Source organism: Diabrotica virgifera, chromosome 7 (genome assembly GCF_917563875.1).
Source record: "Diabrotica virgifera virgifera chromosome 7, PGI_DIABVI_V3a".
NCBI classification, from domain to species: Eukaryota; Metazoa; Arthropoda; class Insecta; order Coleoptera; family Chrysomelidae; genus Diabrotica; species Diabrotica virgifera.
The window spans coordinates 1326058-1349033 of NC_065449.1; the positions used below are offsets into that span (position 1 = coordinate 1326058).

The 22976-nt window shown below is 32.5% G+C and overlaps 1 protein-coding gene across 1 annotated transcript; it reads left to right on the plus strand.

The window, feature by feature from the left end:
• The first annotated feature begins 19 nt into the window (after positions 1-19).
• LOC126888347 (ribosome biogenesis protein BOP1 homolog) lies at positions 20-21365 on the plus strand. Its single transcript, XM_050656517.1, has 7 exons — positions 20-209; positions 355-823; positions 5326-5534; positions 6189-6465; positions 8995-9306; positions 16640-16867; positions 20529-21365. Exons 1-7 carry the CDS (start codon positions 123-125, stop codon positions 21323-21325), a joined length of 2379 nt encoding a protein of 792 aa, XP_050512474.1. The 5' UTR covers positions 20-122; the 3' UTR covers positions 21326-21365.
• Positions 21366-22976: the final 1611 nt, after the last annotated feature.

The window sequence follows — 22976 nt, forward strand, 5'->3', positions numbered from 1 at the left end:
AGAACACATGATAGAACACATGTCAAATAATTGTTGACGTGTGTTCTGTGGTTTGCCATCAAATTAACCTATATTTTTAAACTTAAAATTCTCACATGTACTGAAATGAAAAATATATAAATATGGGTAAAGATCAAGAAGTAAAATCACACTCAAAAAGGAAAATAAATGAAGCTACAGAGCCAACAGAATTAGGTTCTGCAGATGAGGTATGCAATGTGTTTTTTATTATATAGATTAATTTAGATTAGGCCTAATTAACACTTTATTATTACAATTATTACAGTTTTAAGGTAAAATGACAATAATAAATTTGTTTATAATGATTTAAAATATATACACAACCTTTTTTAGGACCTACTAAATATTATAAACAGTGATGATGACAGTACAGATGATGATATGGAGAATTCTGGGAATGAAGATACAGATGAAGAAGATTCCGATGAAGAAGACAGCGAAGGAACTGGAGAAGAAAGTGACAGTGATCAAGATGAAGATGATGATAGTGATGTAAACGAAGATGATAGTGATACATATGAGGATAGTGATTCTGGGAATAGTGATTATTTAGATGAAGATAGTGAAGATGATAATGAGGCTATAGATGGGGGCGACATAAAACAAAATGGTATCGTACATGAAGCTTCAAGTGAAATTAAAAAAGATGGAAAGAAATTGTTAAAATCTAGTGGAAAAGCAATTAAACCAAAAGAGGATACTGTCAATGAATATGCAGAGCATGATACATCAGATGAAGAGGATGTGAGGAACACTGTTGGAAATATACCCACAAATTGGTATGATGAATATAAACATTTAGGTAAGACACTAAGATTTATATAAAGTTGTATAGCTACATATGCCGGCAACAAACAAGGGAGCTGTTATATGAGCGATAATGCATAAAGTTATGTGTCACTGTAGTTGCCCTGTATTGAGATCATGTTGTCAAAGCATTGTTTACAGTCAAGCCCCCCCCCCCCCCCAATTCAATGTCACAATAATAATTGCAACTCATAACACCTCTTTTCACTAATTCAATGTTATTTTTGGATTTTTAGAATTAACTATAAAACTTTATTTAACACGTTGACTGACAGTAGCATCAAATGTATAAGCAAGTGTTGTGACACTATATGTATTTTGCAAAGTAGAATAGGGAAAATGCAACGTCTATAGACATTGTGTCACATTACATCAATCGAAATTAGACGTCTATAGACGTTCTGTCCGTCAACATGTTAATGATGTAAACGCAAAATTTCAGGCCAATGCTTTTTAAATGCATTTTTTTTTTTCGAATCCTGAGAAAACTAATAAGTATTTTTGTTCCCGAAAGGACAGTAACAATGATAATGATATGATTATCAGATACTTTGAATAATGTTACCTGTGGAATGATTTTTTCGAGATTTTTCTGTAAGGTGTACTACCTTCACAATCCTGTTGAAAGACAATATGACCATATTTTAATGATGAACTATTTATATGGGAAATAAGCCACAATTAAATTGAAAAAAATAATTTTATTAACGTTTCGACGCCCAAATCGGGTGTCGTTGTCAAAATACAAAATCAGTAGTATTTTGTATTTTGACGACACCCGCTTTGGGTGTCGAAACGTTAAAAAAATTATTTTTTTCAATTTAATTGTGGCTTATTTTCCATATAAATAGTTAATCATAAAAATGCCACAAGGAAATAGTTTCAGAACAACCATATTTTAATGATAATATATAACCAATTTGTATAATCCAACTAATAAAATAAGTGGATTAAAGAAACTTATTCAAAACAACACTATGTCGACATAATGTAGTTTACCTCAGAGCTCCAGATATATGAATTGAAGTAACTGAGAAGTGCTTTAGGATGTTCAAAAATTGGGTGAAACCCATTCAAACCCCCATAAAAACATGTTTGCTCAAGAACATACTTTGATGAAAAATCCGGTAAAATCCCCAAAAACTTAAAAACATGTTTTTTCCGTGTTTCAAGAAATCACTTGCTTCTCTGAATATGGGAAATACATTATATCATGCTATTTTATAACATCTCTGAAAACATGGTTTACCAATGTAGAAAGGTAAGAAAAGTTGGGTAAATCCAGTAAAAACCCCCCGAATAACCCTTGAAAACCTTGTTTTTGTATAAACAATGGTTTTCTGTTTGCTTCTTTGAGACCAGAAAATATTCTTTTTCATATTATATTTTTTGTATATGAATTGAAGACACAATGATTCAGGTTGTATCCATCTCAAAAATCTGATTAACCCTGCAAGAACCATGAAAAACATAGTTTTTTGGGAGGTTTAAAGGTGAGTTGCCCAATTTTTGGGTGAAAAGGAAATGTTCTGAAGGACTCAGTTACTTCAATCATTTATAACCTATAAAAAAATCTTGATTTGATCTGTTTTGATGTCTATAAAATGGGAAAAATCCCCCGAAACCCCTAAAAAATAGGTTTTCTGATGGGTTAACCCGTAAGTACTAACACCCCGTCTCTCAGACGGCATCGCTCGTCGAAAGTGGGATATTTCCCTTCCTAGAAAATTTTGAAGGTCACCCGTTTATGACTTTTCAAGTTGGGTTGTTCTTTAGTATGTAGTATTGAATTCGGCAATTTGCTGCAGGTTGTTATTCGAAAGATATTTAGGCTCAAAGTGTGATTTCCGTCTAATAGACAGGGTGTTAGTGTTTATGCCTTGTTCGTCATTACACATAATGTGCCCCAGTTCGTAAAAAATCATCAAATAAGGGAATAAGCACCCTGACGAAACTCTTTTGAAATGGTTTGATGAGGTAGAAGGCGACATAAGCGAAGTGGAATCATTTTGTGATGAAAATGTTGCCACTGACTACCATTGCTGCATTGTACTAAATATAGTACCTGTCAGTTTTTTTTGTTTTAACATTTTTTAAAAACCTTTTTATTTTCATTTTTCTTACTCTTTGTTTAACTCGATTATAAATTTTTATTAAGATTCTTTAATTTGTTTAATTTTTACCACACTTTTTTTCAGGAGTAAAAAGGTACACAAACAATCCTTCCATTCTTGTTATAATGTTTTTTATTTTAATAAATACAGAAAAACTAGATTAATTACTATGTTTTTTAGATAATCAATACTTTCAGCAAGTCATTGAGATATTTTTTTGCATTAAAATATTTAACAAAAACAAAAATTACCACTAAAATGTTAAACCCGTCTGTCAGGCGGTTAGTTAGTGTTTACGCCATTGATTTAAGATGTTAGTACTTAAGGGTTAATATTGTGCTGCATCTTATTTTTTAATCACTAGAACTTAAAAAAAAATTAATTGTGGGAATGAGGGCATTTTGTCTACCTTAACAGTGGGTACTCTTTATCTTTAAATTTTGAAATTGTGGTCAATGTACTTGTGAAAATTTTTAACAACATCAATTTTTCTCATTATAGGATTCTTGTTTACATAATTAATGATTTTTCATTTTTCTGCGATATAAACTCCTGGACATAATTAACGCACCACTCATATTTCTCTCAATAATCTTTATTTATTGATAATTTACTGTACGACAAGTTGCCTATGGACCTTGTTTGAAAGTGACAGTTGTTATGTAAGCTAATAATAATCTTGTTTTAACAATAATCTGTATTAAACTTCGTTTTAGACTAAAAGTGAGTTAAACTTTTCATAAAAAGTGCCGATTAAAGCAAAGTGCTTGTGAGAAACAAGCTTTTTATTGTGATATTTTTCATCACATGCATGTTTGGAAGTTCATTTGCATAAAAATCAAATAAAAATATGAACCGCCAAAGAAATTTGTCAATAAAGGAGGCAGTGCGAGCATCGACTCTCCTAGATGAAGGATATTCAATGCGATACGTTGCAGGTTTGTTAGGAAGACACCATTCCAGCATCAGTGGCAAGGTGAGGCGATATAATGAAATAATGAAACAGGGTCGTACCATCGAAGACCAGGGCAAGGGCGAAAACGTTGCACTAATCAAATTGATGATCGTTTTTTGAGACAAAGTGCTCTCTCAGAGACGGGAGTCACCAGCAATTTGCTAAAAAATGAACTAGCAGATGTTCGAAATGTAGTGATATCGTCTCGAATAGTTAGAAGACGTTTACATCCAATTTATCTGACGTGTATGTATATCCATCTTTATGATGGCAGCTGTAAAGCTATACCAATAAAGTATTCTATTCTATTCTATTCTATTCTACATGAAGCAAAATTGAGCAACAGGAAACCGGCCCAAAAACCCTTGCTTACCAGAGAACACAGGGTTCAGAGATTGAATTTTGTAAGATTGCATCAAAATTCTACCATCGATGATTGGAAACGAGGTCTTTTCTCCGATGAGACTAGAGTAAGCCTAAATGCTCCAGATGGTCGTGAGCGTGTCTGGCGAAGTCGAGAAGAAAGGTTTGCCAGCTGCAATATCTCTCCTAAAGTACCTTCTGGTGGTGGCTCTAAAATGTTTTGGGGGGGAATTTGTTTTGAAGCTCGTACGGAGTTGGTCCCCATACGTACGAGGTCTATGAATGCACATTATTACTTAGACAACATTATTGTCGAACATGTAATGCGTTTTGCTTCGTTTCTTGGACCTAATTTTTTATTCGGGCAAGACAACGCTTGTCCTCATGTGGCTCGACAGGTTATTGGCTACCTAAATGATGTTGATATTCCATTATTAGAGTGGCCACCTAACAGTCCGGACATGAATCCTATAGAGCATCTAGTGGACTATTTAAAAAAAAAAGATTCGAAGTCGTAGACCCCCTATTGCCAATCACAACCAACTCATTGAGGCAGTTATTGAAGAATGGGAGAATATTCCGCAAGCTATTGTTGAACATTTGATATCAAGCATGCCTCGACGCATAAATGCAGTCATAAGAAGTAGAGGAGGGCCTATACGGTATTAGTGTTAACCCAGATGCATTTTATTGTGTTACTTTACTGATTTTTTTCTTTTTGCAATTTGGAGTTATGCTAGCTTATTTACGCATTTCCGAAAAAAACAATTTTTTAACGGAACAATAAGGCAAATTAAGGTCATGATAAAGTCATGTTGGACTTATTTGTAGGTGTTTATTATTATTTCAATGTAACTTAGTTTTATTTTGTGATCGTATTGTAAATATTTAGATTAATTAAACTGGTGCGTTAATTTTGTCCAGGAGTTTATAAGGAACAACTTTTTTTGTTTATAAGTAATTTTTTATTGTACATTACTTAATTTGAGTACATTGAGGTAATTGCTACATTAACATGAATGCCAAATAAATATGAAATTATTTCTTATTATGCATTTCTTGTAGGATATGATTGGGATGGTAACCAAATATTAAAACCAGAAACAGGAGATCATCTTGATGCCTTCTTGAAAAAAATGGAAGATCCCGACTTTTGGAGAACTGTTAAAGATCCACAGACAGGCCAAGATGTCGTACTTAGTGAAGATGACATTAATTTAATCAAAAGAATTAAAGCTCAAAAAATACCTGATGTGACCTTTGATGAATATGCTGTAAGATATATTATTGCTATTAACAGCATTATAGGCCTTATAGGCTATGCTTTCAAAAACTGGACTATTTCCCTATATTTTTTTGCTCTTTTACTTTTTCTCTAAATTCTCTCACATCTATTTCTGACAAGACTTGCTCTACTGCTTCCAACCATTTTTTATTTGGACATCCTCTTTTTTTTTGCCCATTTCTCCCTCCTTCAGTATTTTTTATTTCGATTCTCTGACATTCATATCAAGTCACCAAAGCCCTCTTTGGGCTCATATTTGTGCCATAATTATTGGTTTTCCATACATCCCCATTATTTCTTTATTTGTTCGTCTTCTCCAAAATATTCTCTGTAGTCTGTACTCCTCTGAAGATTTTTCTGAGTAACTTTCTTTCCCAGATTTCTAGTTTCTTTTCTTTCTGCTGTTTCATAATTAACTTTTCACTGATATACATCATTGTGGATCTGATGACTGTCTTGTACACTCACAGTTTAGTTGTTCGTGATACATGTTTTGTTTTCAGTATTGAAATTAGCAACCCTATCGCTTTGCTTCTGTTCATTAATCTTTTGTCTATCTCTTTTCCTGTGTTCGTTATGGTTACTACAAAGTATTTTCAAGTTCTGATACTTTTTCAAAACTATAGATACAATATTTTTTTAGCCTTGGATAGAATGGTTCACCAGTGAAGTGGAACAAATGCCAATAAGAAAGTTCCCAGAACATAAAAGATCATTCCTTCCTAGTAGACATGAAGCAAAACAAGTATCAAAGCTAGTTCACGCTTTAAAGATGGGTTGGATCAAAACTAGGGCAGAACAGGAGAAGCTTAGAGCCAAAAAAGAGCCTCAGTTTTATATGTTATGGCAGACTGATGACCAAGCAGAAGAAATGAGAAGAATATATAAACATATATCAGCTCCAAAACGTTTATTGCCAGGTATGAAATATTTAGAGTTAATTGTAACGATGTAAAAGTTGTTTAATTGAGTTTCCCTTTTCTAGTATTATTTTATACAAGTCAAAGTTTTCAACTTAATTAAATATAAAATAATATTAAATTAAAAACTTTATTGGAACCATTTTCTGGTTATTACACCTCCGTGGCTTCTAAAAATGCAAGCCAATCGGATGCTGGAGCTAGGAAGATGAGGGAATTCTATAATTTGCAATTCACGTCCCATCTGTCCAGCGCGGATAAAATTCCAACGAAAATGGAACCTGGATGTTGAAAACTTTGACTTGTATCTGGCAGATGTCACTAGACCATTTCGTTAGTTGTAATACGAGGCTAGTCATCTGGATTATTTCAGTTTGGTTTAGGAATAGCAACATAAATATGCATTATCTGATGAAAAGCGAGATTTGAAACCGTTCGGTAAGGGTGCTTGTTGTGCTCTCTAAACGAACTGAAATATAAGATGGCTTTAGCTTCGTATTGCAATGAGATGAAAATGGTTATTCATTTTTATTTATTATTTTATAATTTATGTTTACAATATTTTGTGATTATTGGTGCGATTCATATCTTTATTTTTGAAATGTCTAATTTTTTGCAGGCTCTCAACTTTCTTTATTTCCTTCAAGGTATTATATGTGTTCAAAGATTTTTTCTAATGTGCCCTAATATTTTATATTTTCCCGTAATGAACTCCAGTGGTCTATTATAAACTATATTGATTCTACAATCTTTGGGCTAGGTAAATATTTTTTTTATAACTAGGTCACCCCACGTCTAATTTCAATTTTATCTGACAGTTGTTTGTTAACACCACTGGCGGAGCGTCCTTAGGGGCCAGAGGGGCTGGGCCCCACCAAAAAATATGTAATATATGTAAATTTTTAGTTACGATTCTATTATATAATATTTTATATAAATATGCATTAAATAATTTATTTGCTCATGCATATAGTTTTACTCGTGATATAAAAATAATATATTGCACACTCACACACCGTACTAAGTAGAAGTCTTCTCTATTAATTGTCACCATGCACTGCACTGGCTGCATAGAACCGTCCGATGGGCCCGTTTACCCTGGCCCTTGCTCCAAACAGTATTATTTTTTGACTGGTCGTTGCAGTCACGTAGGACGTAGGTACCGGCTGTATTGCATGTTCTTCGCTGTCGTCAATAATCCTATTAGGCAGGCTGTATAAGATGTTTAGGGGCCCGTTTTGTGTGGCCCTTCTGTGTAGTTAATACTCTGTTTCGGTGTGATAACGTTAATTTAAAATGAACAATGTAGACTATTGTTTATTACAAAGTCCTTTTTATACGTTAGGGATAGAGGAAAAGAATGAAATTAAACGATTAGGTGTAATAAATAAATAAAAGATTAAGTAATAAATAAAATAAAGTCATTTGTTCTTCTTTTGCCCTTTAATTCGTCCAATTTTGAAACTAGGCTTCCCCCAGTTTCCTCCATTCGTTTCTGTTTAGTGCTTCTGTTTCCAATCCATTCCTCCTATCTTTTTAATATCATCTCCCCATCTCATCTAGGGTCGTCCTCTTGCTCTCTTTCCTGCCCATGGTCTCCATTGTTGTATCGTGGTATTCCACATATTGTCCGTTTGTCTGGCGTTATGACCTGCGAAGCTCCATTTTAGCCTGGCTATATGTTGTCCTGCGTCTTTGACTTTTGTTTTATTTCTTACCCAGTTGTTTTGCCTTTTGGCTTTATTTTACTCCTAACATTGCTCTCTCCATGGCTCTTTGTGTTTTCATTATTTGGCTTGATCAATGTTTGCTTTGGTCAATGTCCATGTTTGGCATGCCTATGTAAGAATTGGGAGTATGCACTAGTCAAACACTCTTGTTTTAAGTATTGTTGTAATTCGAACAACAACTAAGTCATTAATATGGAGAAAAACTTTTATAACTATCCATAAAGTCAGGTGGCTTAACCACATAAAGTAATAAGAGGATATCCCATTACTTAGGGCATCCAAAGTAACATTCAGTACAAAGTCTCCCCATTTGTTATGTCCTTCGATGGGGAGAGGTGGTGGTATAGCTTGAGGGTCAGATAGGTACCACTTCATTACGGAGTGTGACCGGTTTGATCTTCGGACATGTGGGCCCCACTGTTCCATTGGAACACACATATCCCTCGAGGCTGGGGTTGTACGAGTATTTGTGTGTGCGTGTTATTGGGTCAGCTCAGTACAGTACCTGTATATATTTTTTTGAGCCATGTTTTTCATTCTTCATTTTTCTTATTGTAATTTCGTCAGATTTATATGCGGCCCAGGCCCCACCAACTGAAATTGTCGCGAGCCGCCACTGGTTAACACATATTTTTATTCACTGCTTATAGTATAAATTCTATATTCCTGAGGTTGTAGTCTATCTTCTTTGATTTCGGGACAGTCAATAATTTTTCATGTCCCTTACTTATCGAATCTTTGAATGTAGTTAATAAAACATTTTTTATGAATATTGCTTAATCCACTGTATAAATTACAGGTCATGCTGAAAGTTACAATCCACCACCAGAATATCTATTTGATGAGAAAGAACTTAAACAATGGAATAAGTTAAAGAATGCACCCTGGAAACGAAAGGTTCATTTTATACCTCAGAAATACGACTCTTTAAGAAAGGTTCCAGCGTATCCTCGGTTTATCAAAGAGAGATTCTTAAGATGCTTGGATCTCTACTTATGTCCTAGAACTATAAAAATGAAACTGAATATCGAACCAGAATCACTTGTACCAAAATTACCCAGTCCAAAAGATTTACAACCATTTCCCACAGTTCTTGCTCTGGAATATAAAGGTAAGAATCTTTTTATTATAAAATTGGAGCCTATACCTATTTTATTAGCCCTCTAGGTGACCCTGGGCCTGAGATATGTCCCTCGAAAAGGTCAAAAATGGCCTTTTTTCCCTATATTTGAAGAGCTATATCTCTGAGCCCATTAGAGCGGATTTATCAACTTTTTGATGAAATAATTTGCAAACTTTGTTTTATCTTATATATTAAGAATAATGAAAAGAAAACTTACAAATTTTTGTGATTTTCAACTAATTTTCAAAATTTAACTAAATGAGGAAAATATGTAGAAACCATAACTTTGGTTCTCGACCACTTAAAGACTTCACGAAACGTTTAAAATTTAGGTTTTTATATATTTTTTAATAATTCGTTGATTTCTAATATGTATTACAGAATAATCAAACAGATGAGAGAAATCATTAACGACAATGTGTGTTGGCCAATCATTAACCAGAATGTGATTAGTTTAAAATGATTTTTTTCACTATTAGTTCCATATTTTATAATATTCGTTCTGTGTAGCTGACGGGAAGGAAAAAACGTCACCTTTAAAGCACTCATATCGGCCAAATTTATCATTACTATACAGGGTGTAACAAAAATACAGGTCATAAATTTATTCACATATTCTGGGACCAAAAATAGTTCGATTGAACCTAACTTACCTTAGTACAAATGTGCACATAATAAAACTTACAGCCCTTTGAAATTACAAAATGAAAATCGATTTTTCCCAATATATCGAAAACTATTAGAGTTTTTTTATTGAAAATGAACATGTTGCATTATTATGGCAGTAGTATCTTAAGAAAAAATTATAGTGCAATTTGGAAACCCCTCAAAAATTTTATGAGGGTTTTGTTCCTTTAAACCCCCCCAAACTTTTGTATACGTTCTGATTTAATTATTTTTATAGTACCATTAGTTAAACACATTATTTTAAAAACTTTTTTGCCTCTTAGTACTTTTTCGAAAAATCAGTTTTTATCGAGATATTTTGAATATTTGTCAAATCCACCACATATTTGTATATGGTTAAGTACGATTATGGACACTTGGTAATAATATGAAAATTTATTTATGATTTACATTTTTAGGTATATTTTGAACCATTTTAAAAAAGAAGCCACATCTCGATAAAAGGTGCCTTATCTAAAAAATACAAAGAGGCAAAAATGTTTTAAAAATACTGTGTTTAACTAATGGTACCGCAGTAATAGTTTAATTGAAACATACACAAACATTTGGGGGTTTAAAAGCACAAAACCCCCATACATGTTGTATGTAAACGTATTATAAAAGAAGCCGCATCTCGATAAAAACTGCCTTATCGAAAAAATACTGAGAGGCAAAAAAGTTTTGAAAATATTAAATTTAACTAATGGTACCACAATAATAAATTAAATGGCACGTACACAAAAGTTGGGGGGGCTTTAAGGGAACAAAACCCCATAAAATTTTTAGGGGGTGCACAAATTTCAATATAATTTTTATTTAAGATGTTCCTGCCATAAGAATGCCACATGGTTATTTTCAATAAAAAATCTCTAATAGTTTTCGATATATTCGAGAAAATCGATTTTCATTTTGTAACTTCAAAGGGCTGTAACTTTTTTTATGTGCATATTTGTACTAAGGTAAGTTAGGTTCATTCGAACTATTTTTGGTCCCAGAATATGTACTTTAATTTATGACCTGTATTTTTGTTACACCCTGTAAAGTTGTTCAAAACGATAGTATTGTTCTGAAGCTATTTCCTTGTGGCATTTTTATGATTAATTATTTATATGGGAAATAAGCCACAATTAAAATGAAAAAAATAATTTTATTAACGTTTCGACGCCCAAATCGGGTGCCGTTGTCAAAATACAAAATATTACTAAAATAAAAAAATATAAAAACGATAGTAGACAATATATTATGTTACATCACAAACTGCTACAGTAATAGCATTTTTTTAAATAGAATAGTTAGTCAATGCAATGAATAAATTTGTTTGATTCTAATTGAGACAGTCACCAGATGTCACCACCAGTTCTGTCAGGGTCGCAACTTTTAGAAATTGAATTAATGATGACATGTTATTATATAGGGTGTCCCAAAAGTAGTGGAACAGTCGAATATTTCGCGAACTAAACATCGGATGGAAAAACTGAAAAATACGTGTTCAATCATTTTCAAAAATCTATCCAATGACACCAAACACCAACCCCCACTACACCCTCTGGAGGTGGGGTGGGGGTAACTTTAAAATCTCAAATGGAAACCCCTAGTTTTTCTTGCAGATTTGGATTCGTTACGTAAAAGTAAGCAACTTTTATTCAAGACATTTTTTCGAACTGTGGATAGATGGCGCTATAATTGGGAAAAACGATTTATCCTGACACCATAGGTAAATTATAGAAACGGTCTAATATCTCGAGAAATACACTTCCAAATGAGAAACCAAAAAACAGGTTGTTAATATTTTTCGAAAACCTATCGATAAACACCAAAAATGACCCTCCAACCCACCCCCTGGAGACGGGGTGGGGGGTAAATTTAAAATCTTAAATAGCCACCCCCACTTTGTATTGCAGATTCGAATTCGTCATGAAAAATTAAGCCACATTTATTCGAAACATTTTTTAAAATTGCTGATAGATGGCGCTAATAAATCGTATTTTTCCAATTAAAGCGCCATCTATCAACAATTCTAAAAAATGTTTCGAATAAATGTTGCTTAATTTTTCATGACAAATCCGAATCTGTAATAAAAAGTGGGGGTTGCTATTTAAGATTTTAAAGTTATCCCCCACCCCACCTCCAGGGGGTGGGTTGGAGGGTCATGTTTAGTGTTATTCGATAGGTTTTCGAAAATTATTAAAAACCTTTTTTTTGGTTTCTCATTTGGAAGTGTATTTCTCGAGATATTAGACCGTTTCTATAATTTACCTATGGTATCAGGATAAATCGTTTTTCTCAATTATAGGTCCATCTATCCACAGTTCGAAAAAATGTCTTGAATAAAAGTTGCTTACTTTTACCCAACGAATCCAAATCTGCAAGAAAAACTAGGGGTTTCCATTTGAGATTTTAAAGTTACCCTCCACCCCACCTCCAGGGGGTGTAGTGGGGGTTGGTGTTTGATGTCATTGGATAGATTTTTGAAAATGATTAAACACGCATTTTTCAGTTTTTTGATCCGATGTTTAGTTCGCGAAATATTCGACCGTTCCACTACTTTTGGGACACCCATGTATAATGTATAGTAGCATGACATCATTAATTAAATTTCTAACTATTTATATTCTTCCATATATTTATTTTTCTTAATATGTATGCGAGTTGGAGTGTTATGAATAGGGTCATATACAAATTAATTCATTGCGTTGTCCAACTATTATTTTTTAAACAATGGTAATAGTGATAGTACGAGATCCGAAAAGGTGGTCAAAATGTACCTACCCATCGGCTTGCCGGATGAAACATTTTTTTTATTAAATTTCTAGCAAGGGACAATTAGACAAATATTTCTAGCATGGGTTGTCTATCAAAATCGTGTCATAGCTATCTTCAAGGGGGGGCCGAAGGGGTTGAAATCAATATTCCAAACACATTTTTTTTTTGAAAGATTGGTAGAATTATTTGATTTTTAAATTAAATAGGCATATTCAGTACAATTCATAGATTGCTCAAGAAAAAATTCAAGGAAAAATACTGAAAAATAAGCCAACGGTGGCAAATTTTTAAAAGACACCTCAAAATATAATGAATTTTGCGGTGGACATCAGAACTCATCATTGAATCATGGTAAACAAAAAATTCAAAAAGATTTTATTAGCTTATGAGTTTCTCGAGGTAACGCTGTCAAGTTTTTTTAGTTTTATCTAATTTTGACTTTTTGATATCACTCAGAAATCTAAACAAAGAGTTTTTTTGCAAAAAAGCGTGAAAATCAACATATTTATTATTGTTAAACAAAAAATAGGGATAAAACAAAAATATCTTGACAGCGTAACCTCAAGGAATGTTTAAAGAAAATATATACAAAATTCCAGGTGAATTGGTCAAGTAGTTTTTGAGTTACAATGTCTACAGCCTGAAAAAAGCAGTTTTGAGAAAGACGCGTTTAAAGTATTGTCAACTTTTATTTTCAATTTCTTTTTTGTCTGTCAAATGGTAAAGTAATGCACACCGGAATATGTTTTTAAATCGCGGAGTAATTTACAAAAGAAAATAAGAACAGCTGTTGAACGTTTCTCACTACGCTCAAGCGCGTTGGCACGAATTTGCTATAAAACGAGTCAAATGTGGGGAGGTACGGAGATAGTGTTAAATAGAGCTAGCTTCGACTCGATTTGCAGCAGGTTCGCGCCAGCATGTTGAACGTAGTGAACAACGGTCAACAGCTGTTTTTATTTTCTTTTGTGAATTACTCCGGGATTCAAAAAGATATTCCGGGGTGCATCATTTTACGATTTGAAAGTCAAAAAAGAAATTGAAAATAAAAGTTGACAATACTTAAAACTCGTTTTCCTCAAAACTCCATTTTTCAAAGGCTGTAGACATTGTACTTAGCTCAAAAACTACTTGACCGACACACCTGGAATTTTGTATATATTTTCTTTGGACATTCCTTGAGGTAAAGCTGTCGAGATATTTTTTGTTGTATGCTTATTTTTTGTTTAACAATAATAAATATGTTAGTTTTCACCCTTTTTTACAAAAAAAGTTGTTTTGACTTCTGAGTGGTATCAAAAAGTCAAAATTAAATAAAACTAAAAAAACTTGACAGCGTTACCTCGAGAAACTCATAAGCTAATAAAATCTTTTTGAATTTTTTGTTTACCATGATTCAATTATAAGCTCTGATGTCCACCGTAAAATTCATTATATTTTGAGGTGTCTTAAAAATTTGCCACCGTTGGCTTATTTTTCAGTATTTTTCCTTGAATTTTTTCTTGGGTAATCTATGAATTGTACTGAATATGCCTATTTAATTTAAAAATAAAATAGCCCTTCGGCTATTCGGCCCTTCGCCCCCCCCCCCCTTAAGGATAGCTACGACACGATTTTGATAGGCAACCCATGTTAGAAATATTTGTCTATGTATGAAATTTAATTAAAAAAATGTTTCATCCTTCAAGCAGATAGGTACATTTTGACCTCCTATTCGGATCTTAGACTATGAAAGTGGTTGCACTTTTACTATTACTGCAAATTTATAAATGTTTTCAATAGGGCTTTTCATTCACAGTCATTTGTTTTGAGCTTCTGTCATGTGTCACATAATATTAATATATCTACGGCATACGTTATTAGTATATACCATGATACAAACCAAAGACGTATGACGTAGATATATTAATATTATGTGACACATGACAGAAGCTCGAAACAAATGAAAATCGATGAAAAGCCCTATGGTATAAATCTGATGATGATGATGATGATATAATAGCCTATAGAGGGTGATACCTGTTCGGTTGCATCTTGATCTAATAAATAAAAGAGTGATTTAAACAATAGTTATTTATGTACCAAGTCGGTAAAGTGACTCTTTATCGAACGAGTCTGATATTACGAGAAGAGCGAGCGAGGCGAGTAACAGACGAGTTCGATAAAGAGTCTTTACTGACGTGGTGCATACAAAATTTTATCGCCAACATAATTTTATTTTTTTTTTTAGTGAATTTGATGGCCTTGGCCGAGCCAATTAGCCAGACATTTTGTTAGTTTAAAAACAAACAAATTTGATTTTTCAATCAGAGGAATTTTTTCTGTATTTCTAACTCTAAATACATAACCAACTAACATTATTATCTACAGTTATTATCTAAATAATACTCTGTTGTGGTTGTTCATTTTTTTTTGTATTTTTTTTTTGTATTTTTTTTGCATTTTTTTTATATTGTTAATTTGTTTTTTTTTATTAATTTTTTTTATTGTTATTTTTTATAAATTGTTTTTTTTTTACTACGCTAAGACGTAAACCCGATTCATCCTCGCGGAGGTTTACATCTTCTTAGTTTTTTTTTGCTTTTTTTTATTTTTTCTGTTTTTTTTTTTCTTTTTTTTTTTTCTTTTCTTTTTCTCTTTTTTTTGTTCTTTTCTTTTTTCAATTATAATATACAATAATTACTTAAATCTACAGGATTTAAAACAAAATAACAACAAAACAAACATGTTTGTTTTGTTTTAACAAACATGCCTGCTTTGTTTTAACAAAATTTCTTAAATACAGGGTAAATTTTATTGCTACAATCTATATTTACAATTTTTGATATGTTCGTAAATTGTTTTTAATATATTAATATCTTCAGAAAATATCAAATTGTTCAGGTAGACGGGAAGTGGAATTTTTAATATATTAAGATTATCATAAAATTTGTTTATATTTACTGATTGATGTGAACATTCGAGGAGAATATGTAGTAGATTACCTTCTTTTCCACACTCACAGTTAGGTGACTCTGTGAGACCCAGACTGTACATATGAAGGGGGGTAAGAGCATGATTACATCTCAATCTATTTATAACTCTTATGAAAACCATCAACTCAAATGAAACCATCTTTTAATGGGAATTTCAGGTCGCATTTGTTTGTAATTACTACCAGTTCTCGTATTTCGATAATACCTTTGCCAAGTTTTTTTTTTTTTTTTTGGTGTCTACTAATAATATCAATATCCGAAATGGGTAGGAAGTTCATGGGAAGTTCTTCGCCTATTTCTAGGGCGTAATTTGATATTGGTTTTAACACTTACTTGCAATTTACAATTCAATAACTTTTTAAATTTTAGACGTAATAATAATTTCATGACAGTGATGACAGATAAGTTTTTCAAGATGACTGCTTTCTATTTTTAATCGATAGTTGTCAATATTGAATGATTAATAAATTGGTAAAGTAAAATAGTAGCCTTTCGAATATGTGAAAATATTTTTTCTACGGATAATATTTTTTATATGAATATAATTACAAGAAATATTTCAGATTTATTTTATCTGCAGAAAATATTTTTTCTACGGATAATATTTTTTATATGAATATAATTACAAAATACTACAGAATTTCACTTTTTGACATAAATGTAATTGATAATATCGCAAATTTGGTACAATATTTTTAATAAATAAAGCAAATAAATGTTAAGATAATTCAAATAAATAATCGATTACTGCCATCGACCACTTACATTCAATTCCGATTAATCGCGGCAGGTAAAGTAAAATTGTTCTTTCAGTACAATAAAGTGTTACTTTATTGCCGCAAATGGCGTCAAATCAGTACAATAATGAATGACTTTAGTGACGGTTGGCGATAAATCATAATTTTTATAATTTCTAGGTCACACTGATATGGTAAGAACTATTAGCTTGGATAAAACAGGCCAATATCTACTGAGTGGCTCAGATGATACCACTGTCAAGATATGGGAAGTTAACACTGGCAGATGTCTAAAAACGATAAAAACTGATAATATTGTCAGATCTGTTGAATGGTGTCCAAACGCTGCATTATCACTCATCTTAGTTGCATCTGGACAGGAGGTTATGATAATCAATCCTAATGTTGGTAAGTATATATTAGCTCTTCTTCAGACAAGACTCATTAATTGCTGGCACTTGATCGCAATTCCTTTGAACCATAACTGGTTTCTTCCATCAAACTCGGTAAGTTCTGTGGCCTCAACGAAGGCCAGCAGTTTACTCGTTGGTATAACCAATGAATTCCTATCTTATATCACTTAGCACATTGCAAAGACATAGGATATGTATGGTAGTCTCTTCCATTTCGCATTTTTTGCGCGTTTCGCATTAGTTCATTGAGAGTTTTTTATCAATATTCTTGATTATTTTCTTAGTCTGAATGGGTAAATCTGTTGGCTGTCTTCTTTTGGTGATTCCTTATCAGCATCTTCTGAACCTCGTTTTTTGTAGCGTGCTACATAATGGTTCCGGGTCTATGAAGATTTCTCTCGAGCCTTGGTTTGCCAGCTAATCTGCTCGTTCATTCCCACGCACCCCTTGATGACCCGGCACCCATATTAAAGACACTTTTTCGTCCTTTGCCTGGTTCTTGATAAGATCTTTACAGTTCCTCATCAGTTTTGATTTGGTGATTGGGTTTTTTACTGCCAGAATAGCCACTTGGCTATCTATATAAATGTTAACTATCTTTGCTTTAAGGCACCAAGGCAAAAACTTCAGCCTGGAACACAGTATATTAACCCAAGCTATAAGATTTATTATAGACATGTCTGCCAAAAAACTCCTGATCCGATTTCAGGCCAGTTTTATATCCATCGATGAACCATATTAAATACCCATTAATATTTGGGACTTTTTGTTCTCTACGTGGTATTGTGGTAATCTTTTCAGTGAAAATTAGTTCTGGTGGTGTCATCATAATATCTGAGTTCATCATCGAGTTGTATTCCTCAAGTATAGTCCCAGTGGTATGTGTGCCTATTCAATACATATAATTGGTCATCTAAGTATTGTTGGGTTTAAATATCAGAATAATCATAAATGCTACCGTCGAAATATATAATTCCAGTGGAGGGAGACCTGTTATATTTAGAAGCGCTTATGATGTTCTTTGGCTGAAATTATGGAGAAAAAAAATATCTATACTAAATTTACAATCAAGATGCAGTAGAAATAAACCAACCAAGACACGTTAATACTAGGAGCACTCCCGAATCATAATTTACAATGTATATACATTGTAAATCAATTTGGGATCCCAAATCATGATTTCCAAAGTTTACCTATACATTGTAAATTATGATTCGGGAGTGCTCCTAGTATTAACGTGTCTTGGTTGGTTTATTTCTACTGCATCTTGATTGTAAATTTAGTATAAATATATCCTTCCTGGTATTGAAAGATAATTTAACTACAATAGGGAACTTGCACATTTTTTTTATTACATAATAATGTTCAGTTTTGTATAAAAATGAGATTTCCAAAATTTCACGCTTCAAAAACTCGTAATAACTTAGAAGTGCAAATTTAAAGTCTTCTTTATTTTAAAATAGTTCAAACGACCCGTGACGTCACAGAGTTTAACTATGTGGTATATGTAGAGTCTGGTGGGGAGCTGACCCACGAACACCCCTAATGGTTTTTAATGCCTTGATCAGATCTCACCTCGATTATGGTTCCTTCCTATTCAACACAATATCACAAAAATGCAACAACAAACTCAATGCAGTATTTTTTGAGGGACTTAAGATATGTTTGGGGTGCATGAAGTCTACACCAAATTTGGCAATCTTGGCAGAGTCTGCCCAAATGGACCTAGAACATAGAAGATTATTGTTAGCCTCTAAATTTTTAAGTAAAATCATCATTATTGAGAATCATCCCATAATATTACTCCTAATTGAAATACGTAAAAGACTTATAAACAAACCTAATTTTTATACAAGGCATAATGTACCATACTTGGTTTCGGCATTAGAATATTTTTTTCCATATTTTAAAAAAATATACAAAAGCCCAAATTTTCCATGCTATGAATTAGACTATGATACACTAATGAATCCACTTCCAACTCTAAATTGTAATATCAAAAAATATGACCCGATGATTAAAGAAAAATTCCTTATGACTACTGAACAATATGGGAAAGACCATACCTTTATATATACTGATGCCTCAAAAAACAAAGAAAGGGTAGGTTTTGGGATATGCATCCCGAGTATTGATTATAATTTCTCCTCGAGACTTCCTGGAGCTCTAAGCATAAGCAAAGCAGAGAGTATAGCAATACATCAAGCGGTGGAAGTCGCAACTACAAAACATCTAAAGAAAGCTATAATATTTTCTGATTCGCTCAATGCAATAACCAATATTAAAACATGTAACATATCTGCTTCAGCAGATATAAGGGCCCTAAAAACAAAGAAACTTATATCTTCAGCCAATGAGTACCAAGAAAAATGGAAATCTTTAGTCCAGAAGAAGACTTCGCAATACAAAACAATTCAAGACTTCTTTCCTACAAAACCTTGGTATTCAAATTTTCCATATAGAAATAGAAGACACACTACCACCATCATTAGAATGCGCACAGGCCATTGTTTAACAAAACAACATCTGTATAAAATGAATATAAAAGATAATCCTTTTTGTGAATGTGGTCGTCTCGAGGATCTAAACCACATCTTTTTTGAATGCCCGATTAATGTGATTCCTAATTTTGATATATACACAAAATTTATTTCCATGAACTTCAAAACACCGCTCTCTATATACAATATTCTAAGTTCTTTAACGGAAGAATCAGTCAATGTAATTATGCGTTTTCTTGCAATTAACCAAATAAGCTTATAAACTGCAATGCGTCTTCTAGCAATTAACAAAATAAGCTTACAAATTGCAAGGCTCAACTGTTTATATGTATCCGTGTTATATTATGTTGCTATTTATTTGTCATTTAATTTATGTTTTAATTTTTAATCATACTGAACCTGACCCAATTAATCTCATTTAATTATAATCATCACACCTCATCAAAAGCTTCCTTACAAGAACATAGTCAGCGATTTTGGTATGGCTTAGAGCCAGACTACGTCAAGATCGCTTATAAATCGTGCTGGTAATCGCCTTGCAGCGAAACCAAAAACAAAAAAGAAGAAGAAGAAGAACTATGTGGTTCCGTTTATGGTTATATTTACGTATATTCTTCTTCTTCCTCTTTAGTTTATTGGTCTCCACCTATTGGGTATTTGGCCAGCTCGTTGTGGAGGAATAAAGGAAAAATATTTATATTCTAATGACATTTATCGTATGTCGTTGTAATAATATATACCAATTTGTTGAGATTGGAGGTTGATACAGTTTTTGAAGGAAAGGAAAGAAGGTTTACTATTGAAAATAAAACCATTTTGTAAAAGTACAAATTTTCTATGAATAGTTCAAACGATCAAAAACACTTTTAACGTCACATAACTGTATTTTTTACTGACGTTTATAATGTCTAATTTAAAATTATATATACAATTGGTGTAGAATGTAAACATACAACCCCGTGACGTTACGACGCCTTTTGGGGTGGCTGGTATAAGTTGAATTTTTAGTCGTCTTTAGGGGCCATGTATCTTTGATACAGGTTCTAAATTATGTTCTGTTGTGATTTATACCATTTTTTTCAAATTTAAAATTTTATGCAAGTTCACTGTTATTTAGACCTAATACAGAACTTGACATAAATGTTTTTGTTTTAGGTGATTTTGTAGTAAACAGCAAAACAGATACAGTACTGCAAGAAGTACCACAATCAGATGTGGTTATCCCAGAAAGAGTCCGCACTGCTGTCCAATGGTCCGAAACTGACGACGAGCAATACAAACGTGGCATTAGGTTAAATTTAAAACACTTCAAAGACGTTTCTCAAGTATCATGGCACGGAAAGGGAGATTATTTCGCAACAGTCATGCCAGATGGACAAAATCGTTCTGTTATTATATCACAAATATCCAAACGAAGGTCACAACTGCCATTTACGAAGTCTAAAGGTCTTGTGCAATGCGTTCTTTTCCATCCTACGAAACCTTACCTCTTCGTAGCAACACAAAGGCACGTGAGAATCTATGATTTAGTCAAACAAACTATGATGAAGAAACTATTAACCAATTCCAAATGGATTTCATGTATGGCCATTCATCCTTTGGGAGACAATCTTCTGGTAGGAACTTATGATCGAAAAATGTTGTGGTTTGATCTAGATTTGAGCACAAAACCTTACCAGACCTTACGACTACATGGTACAGCAGTGAGAGGCGTTGCTTTCCACAAACACTATCCACTTTTTGCTTCTGGTTCAGATGATCGAAGTCTTATAGTGTCTCATGGGATGGTTTATAATGACCTGCTGCAGAATCCGTTGATAGTTCCTTTGAAACGATTACAAGACCATGATTCGTTTAATGATTTTGGGATATTTGGAGTACAGTTCCATCCGTTGCAGCCTTGGGTGTTTTCTTCAGGTGCGGATAGCACTATTAAATTATATTCTAATTAAATTATAATATTTTTTTACGTAAAATGTTTAAATGTTACAATGTGTTTCATTATCTTTATCGACAGTTATAGGTCGGAAAGATCAAGCACCGACGCTGTATTTATAAAGAGGCAGGTTCAATACAAGTCATTAGAATACAACATATCGGCATATTTATGTTTCGTGTACCTTAAGGGGTTACATAGGTATTGCGGGTAAAAAAGTGACTTTTAAAAAAATTATATCTCGAAAAGTAAAAAATTATTTTTATTTATAATTGGAACATACAAAAGTATAGTACTTAAGGTACTCTCAAAAAAATTTTCAGCCAAAAATATTCATTTTTGTAGAGTTGACTGCAATTTTTCGACAACAGCCCTTTTTTTGCGGTGGGCAGCATAACTAAGTCCAGTCTCATCTGAAATCAAAAAGTTTCTTGTAGTTTATACCTCTGGCTAGTGAATGAACGAAGGAATTTTTATTAGGTGAAGTCGTTTTTGTTGTATAAAAAAAACTACTTTAGAAATGGTCATTTTTGAAAAAATGAGAAAAATTGGGGTCGAAAATGTGTTTAAACTATGTAAAATCTTCAAATTTCATTTTTTTTTAATTCCTTCGTTCATTCACTAGCCACTCCATAAACTACAAGAAACTTTTTGATTTCAGATGAGACTGGACTTAGTTATGCTGCCCACCGCAAAAAAACGGCTGTTGTCGACAAATTGCAGTCAACTCTACAAAAATGAATATTTTTGGCTGAATTTTTTTTTTGATAGTACCTTAAGTACTATACTTTTACATGTTCCAATTATAAATATAATTCGTTGCAAAATGAAATTGTAAAAAACTAACACCATTGGAAGCAATTCTGCGATACAAAATATTTTTGTAAGTGTGTTCACGAAAAAATTAACATAAAAAATAAAAAAAAATTAAAACAAATATGTTAAAAAAGTAAAATAATGATAAACAAATAAAAAAACAATGAAAAAAGGAATTAAAACTAAACAAAAGACTACATAAATAAAGCATTAAAAAAAAATCAAAAAAATATAATTAAAAAATATACATATAAAAAAATGCAATAAACAGAAACACAAATTTTACTAACATAATAACATTTATCCTAGGGTGTGAGAATTTGAACAATTAATTTATTTATATTGGATCATAAAAAATGCCCTTTTTATATTTTATAAATAAAAAATAGGTCTGGCTAATTGGTTTATGCCAAAGCCAATTATAAATAAAAAATAATAATTTTTAGTTTTCGAGATATATATTTTTTAAAAAGTCACTTTTTTACCCGCAAGACTTATGTAACCCCTTAAGGGGGCATTCGAAAGGACATTATCCATTTATTTGCCCAAGAGAGGTACCTTTAGGAATAATGAAAACGATCGAAAATATCTACCAGAAAAGCACAATAAAAGTAAAAGTAGAAGAACTAACTGACCCAATTGAAGCTGGCAATGGGATAAGACAGAGATTCCTTGAGTCTTCTATTGTTCAACCTCATCATGGATGAAATAATAAAAAAAGTAAGAAGTAAAAAAGGATACCAAATGGGAGAAAAACAACTTAAAATTATTTGCTATGCAGACGATGCAATACTAATCTCTCAAAATGAAGATGATTTACAACGTATGCTGCATCAATTTAAATAACCACT

Bases quoted from the DNA above. Each gene is read 5' to 3' on its own strand.
- LOC126888347 (XM_050656517.1), top strand. From the start codon at position 123: ATGGGTAAAGATCAAGAAGTAAAATCACACTCAAAAAGGAAAATAAAT. The intron at 210-354 runs GTATGCAATGTG...AACCTTTTTTAG, and splicing joins AATTAGGTTCTGCAGATGAG to GACCTACTAAATATTATAAA. The intron at 9,307-16,639 runs GTAAGAATCTTT...TATAATTTCTAG, and splicing joins TCTTGCTCTGGAATATAAAG to GTCACACTGATATGGTAAGA.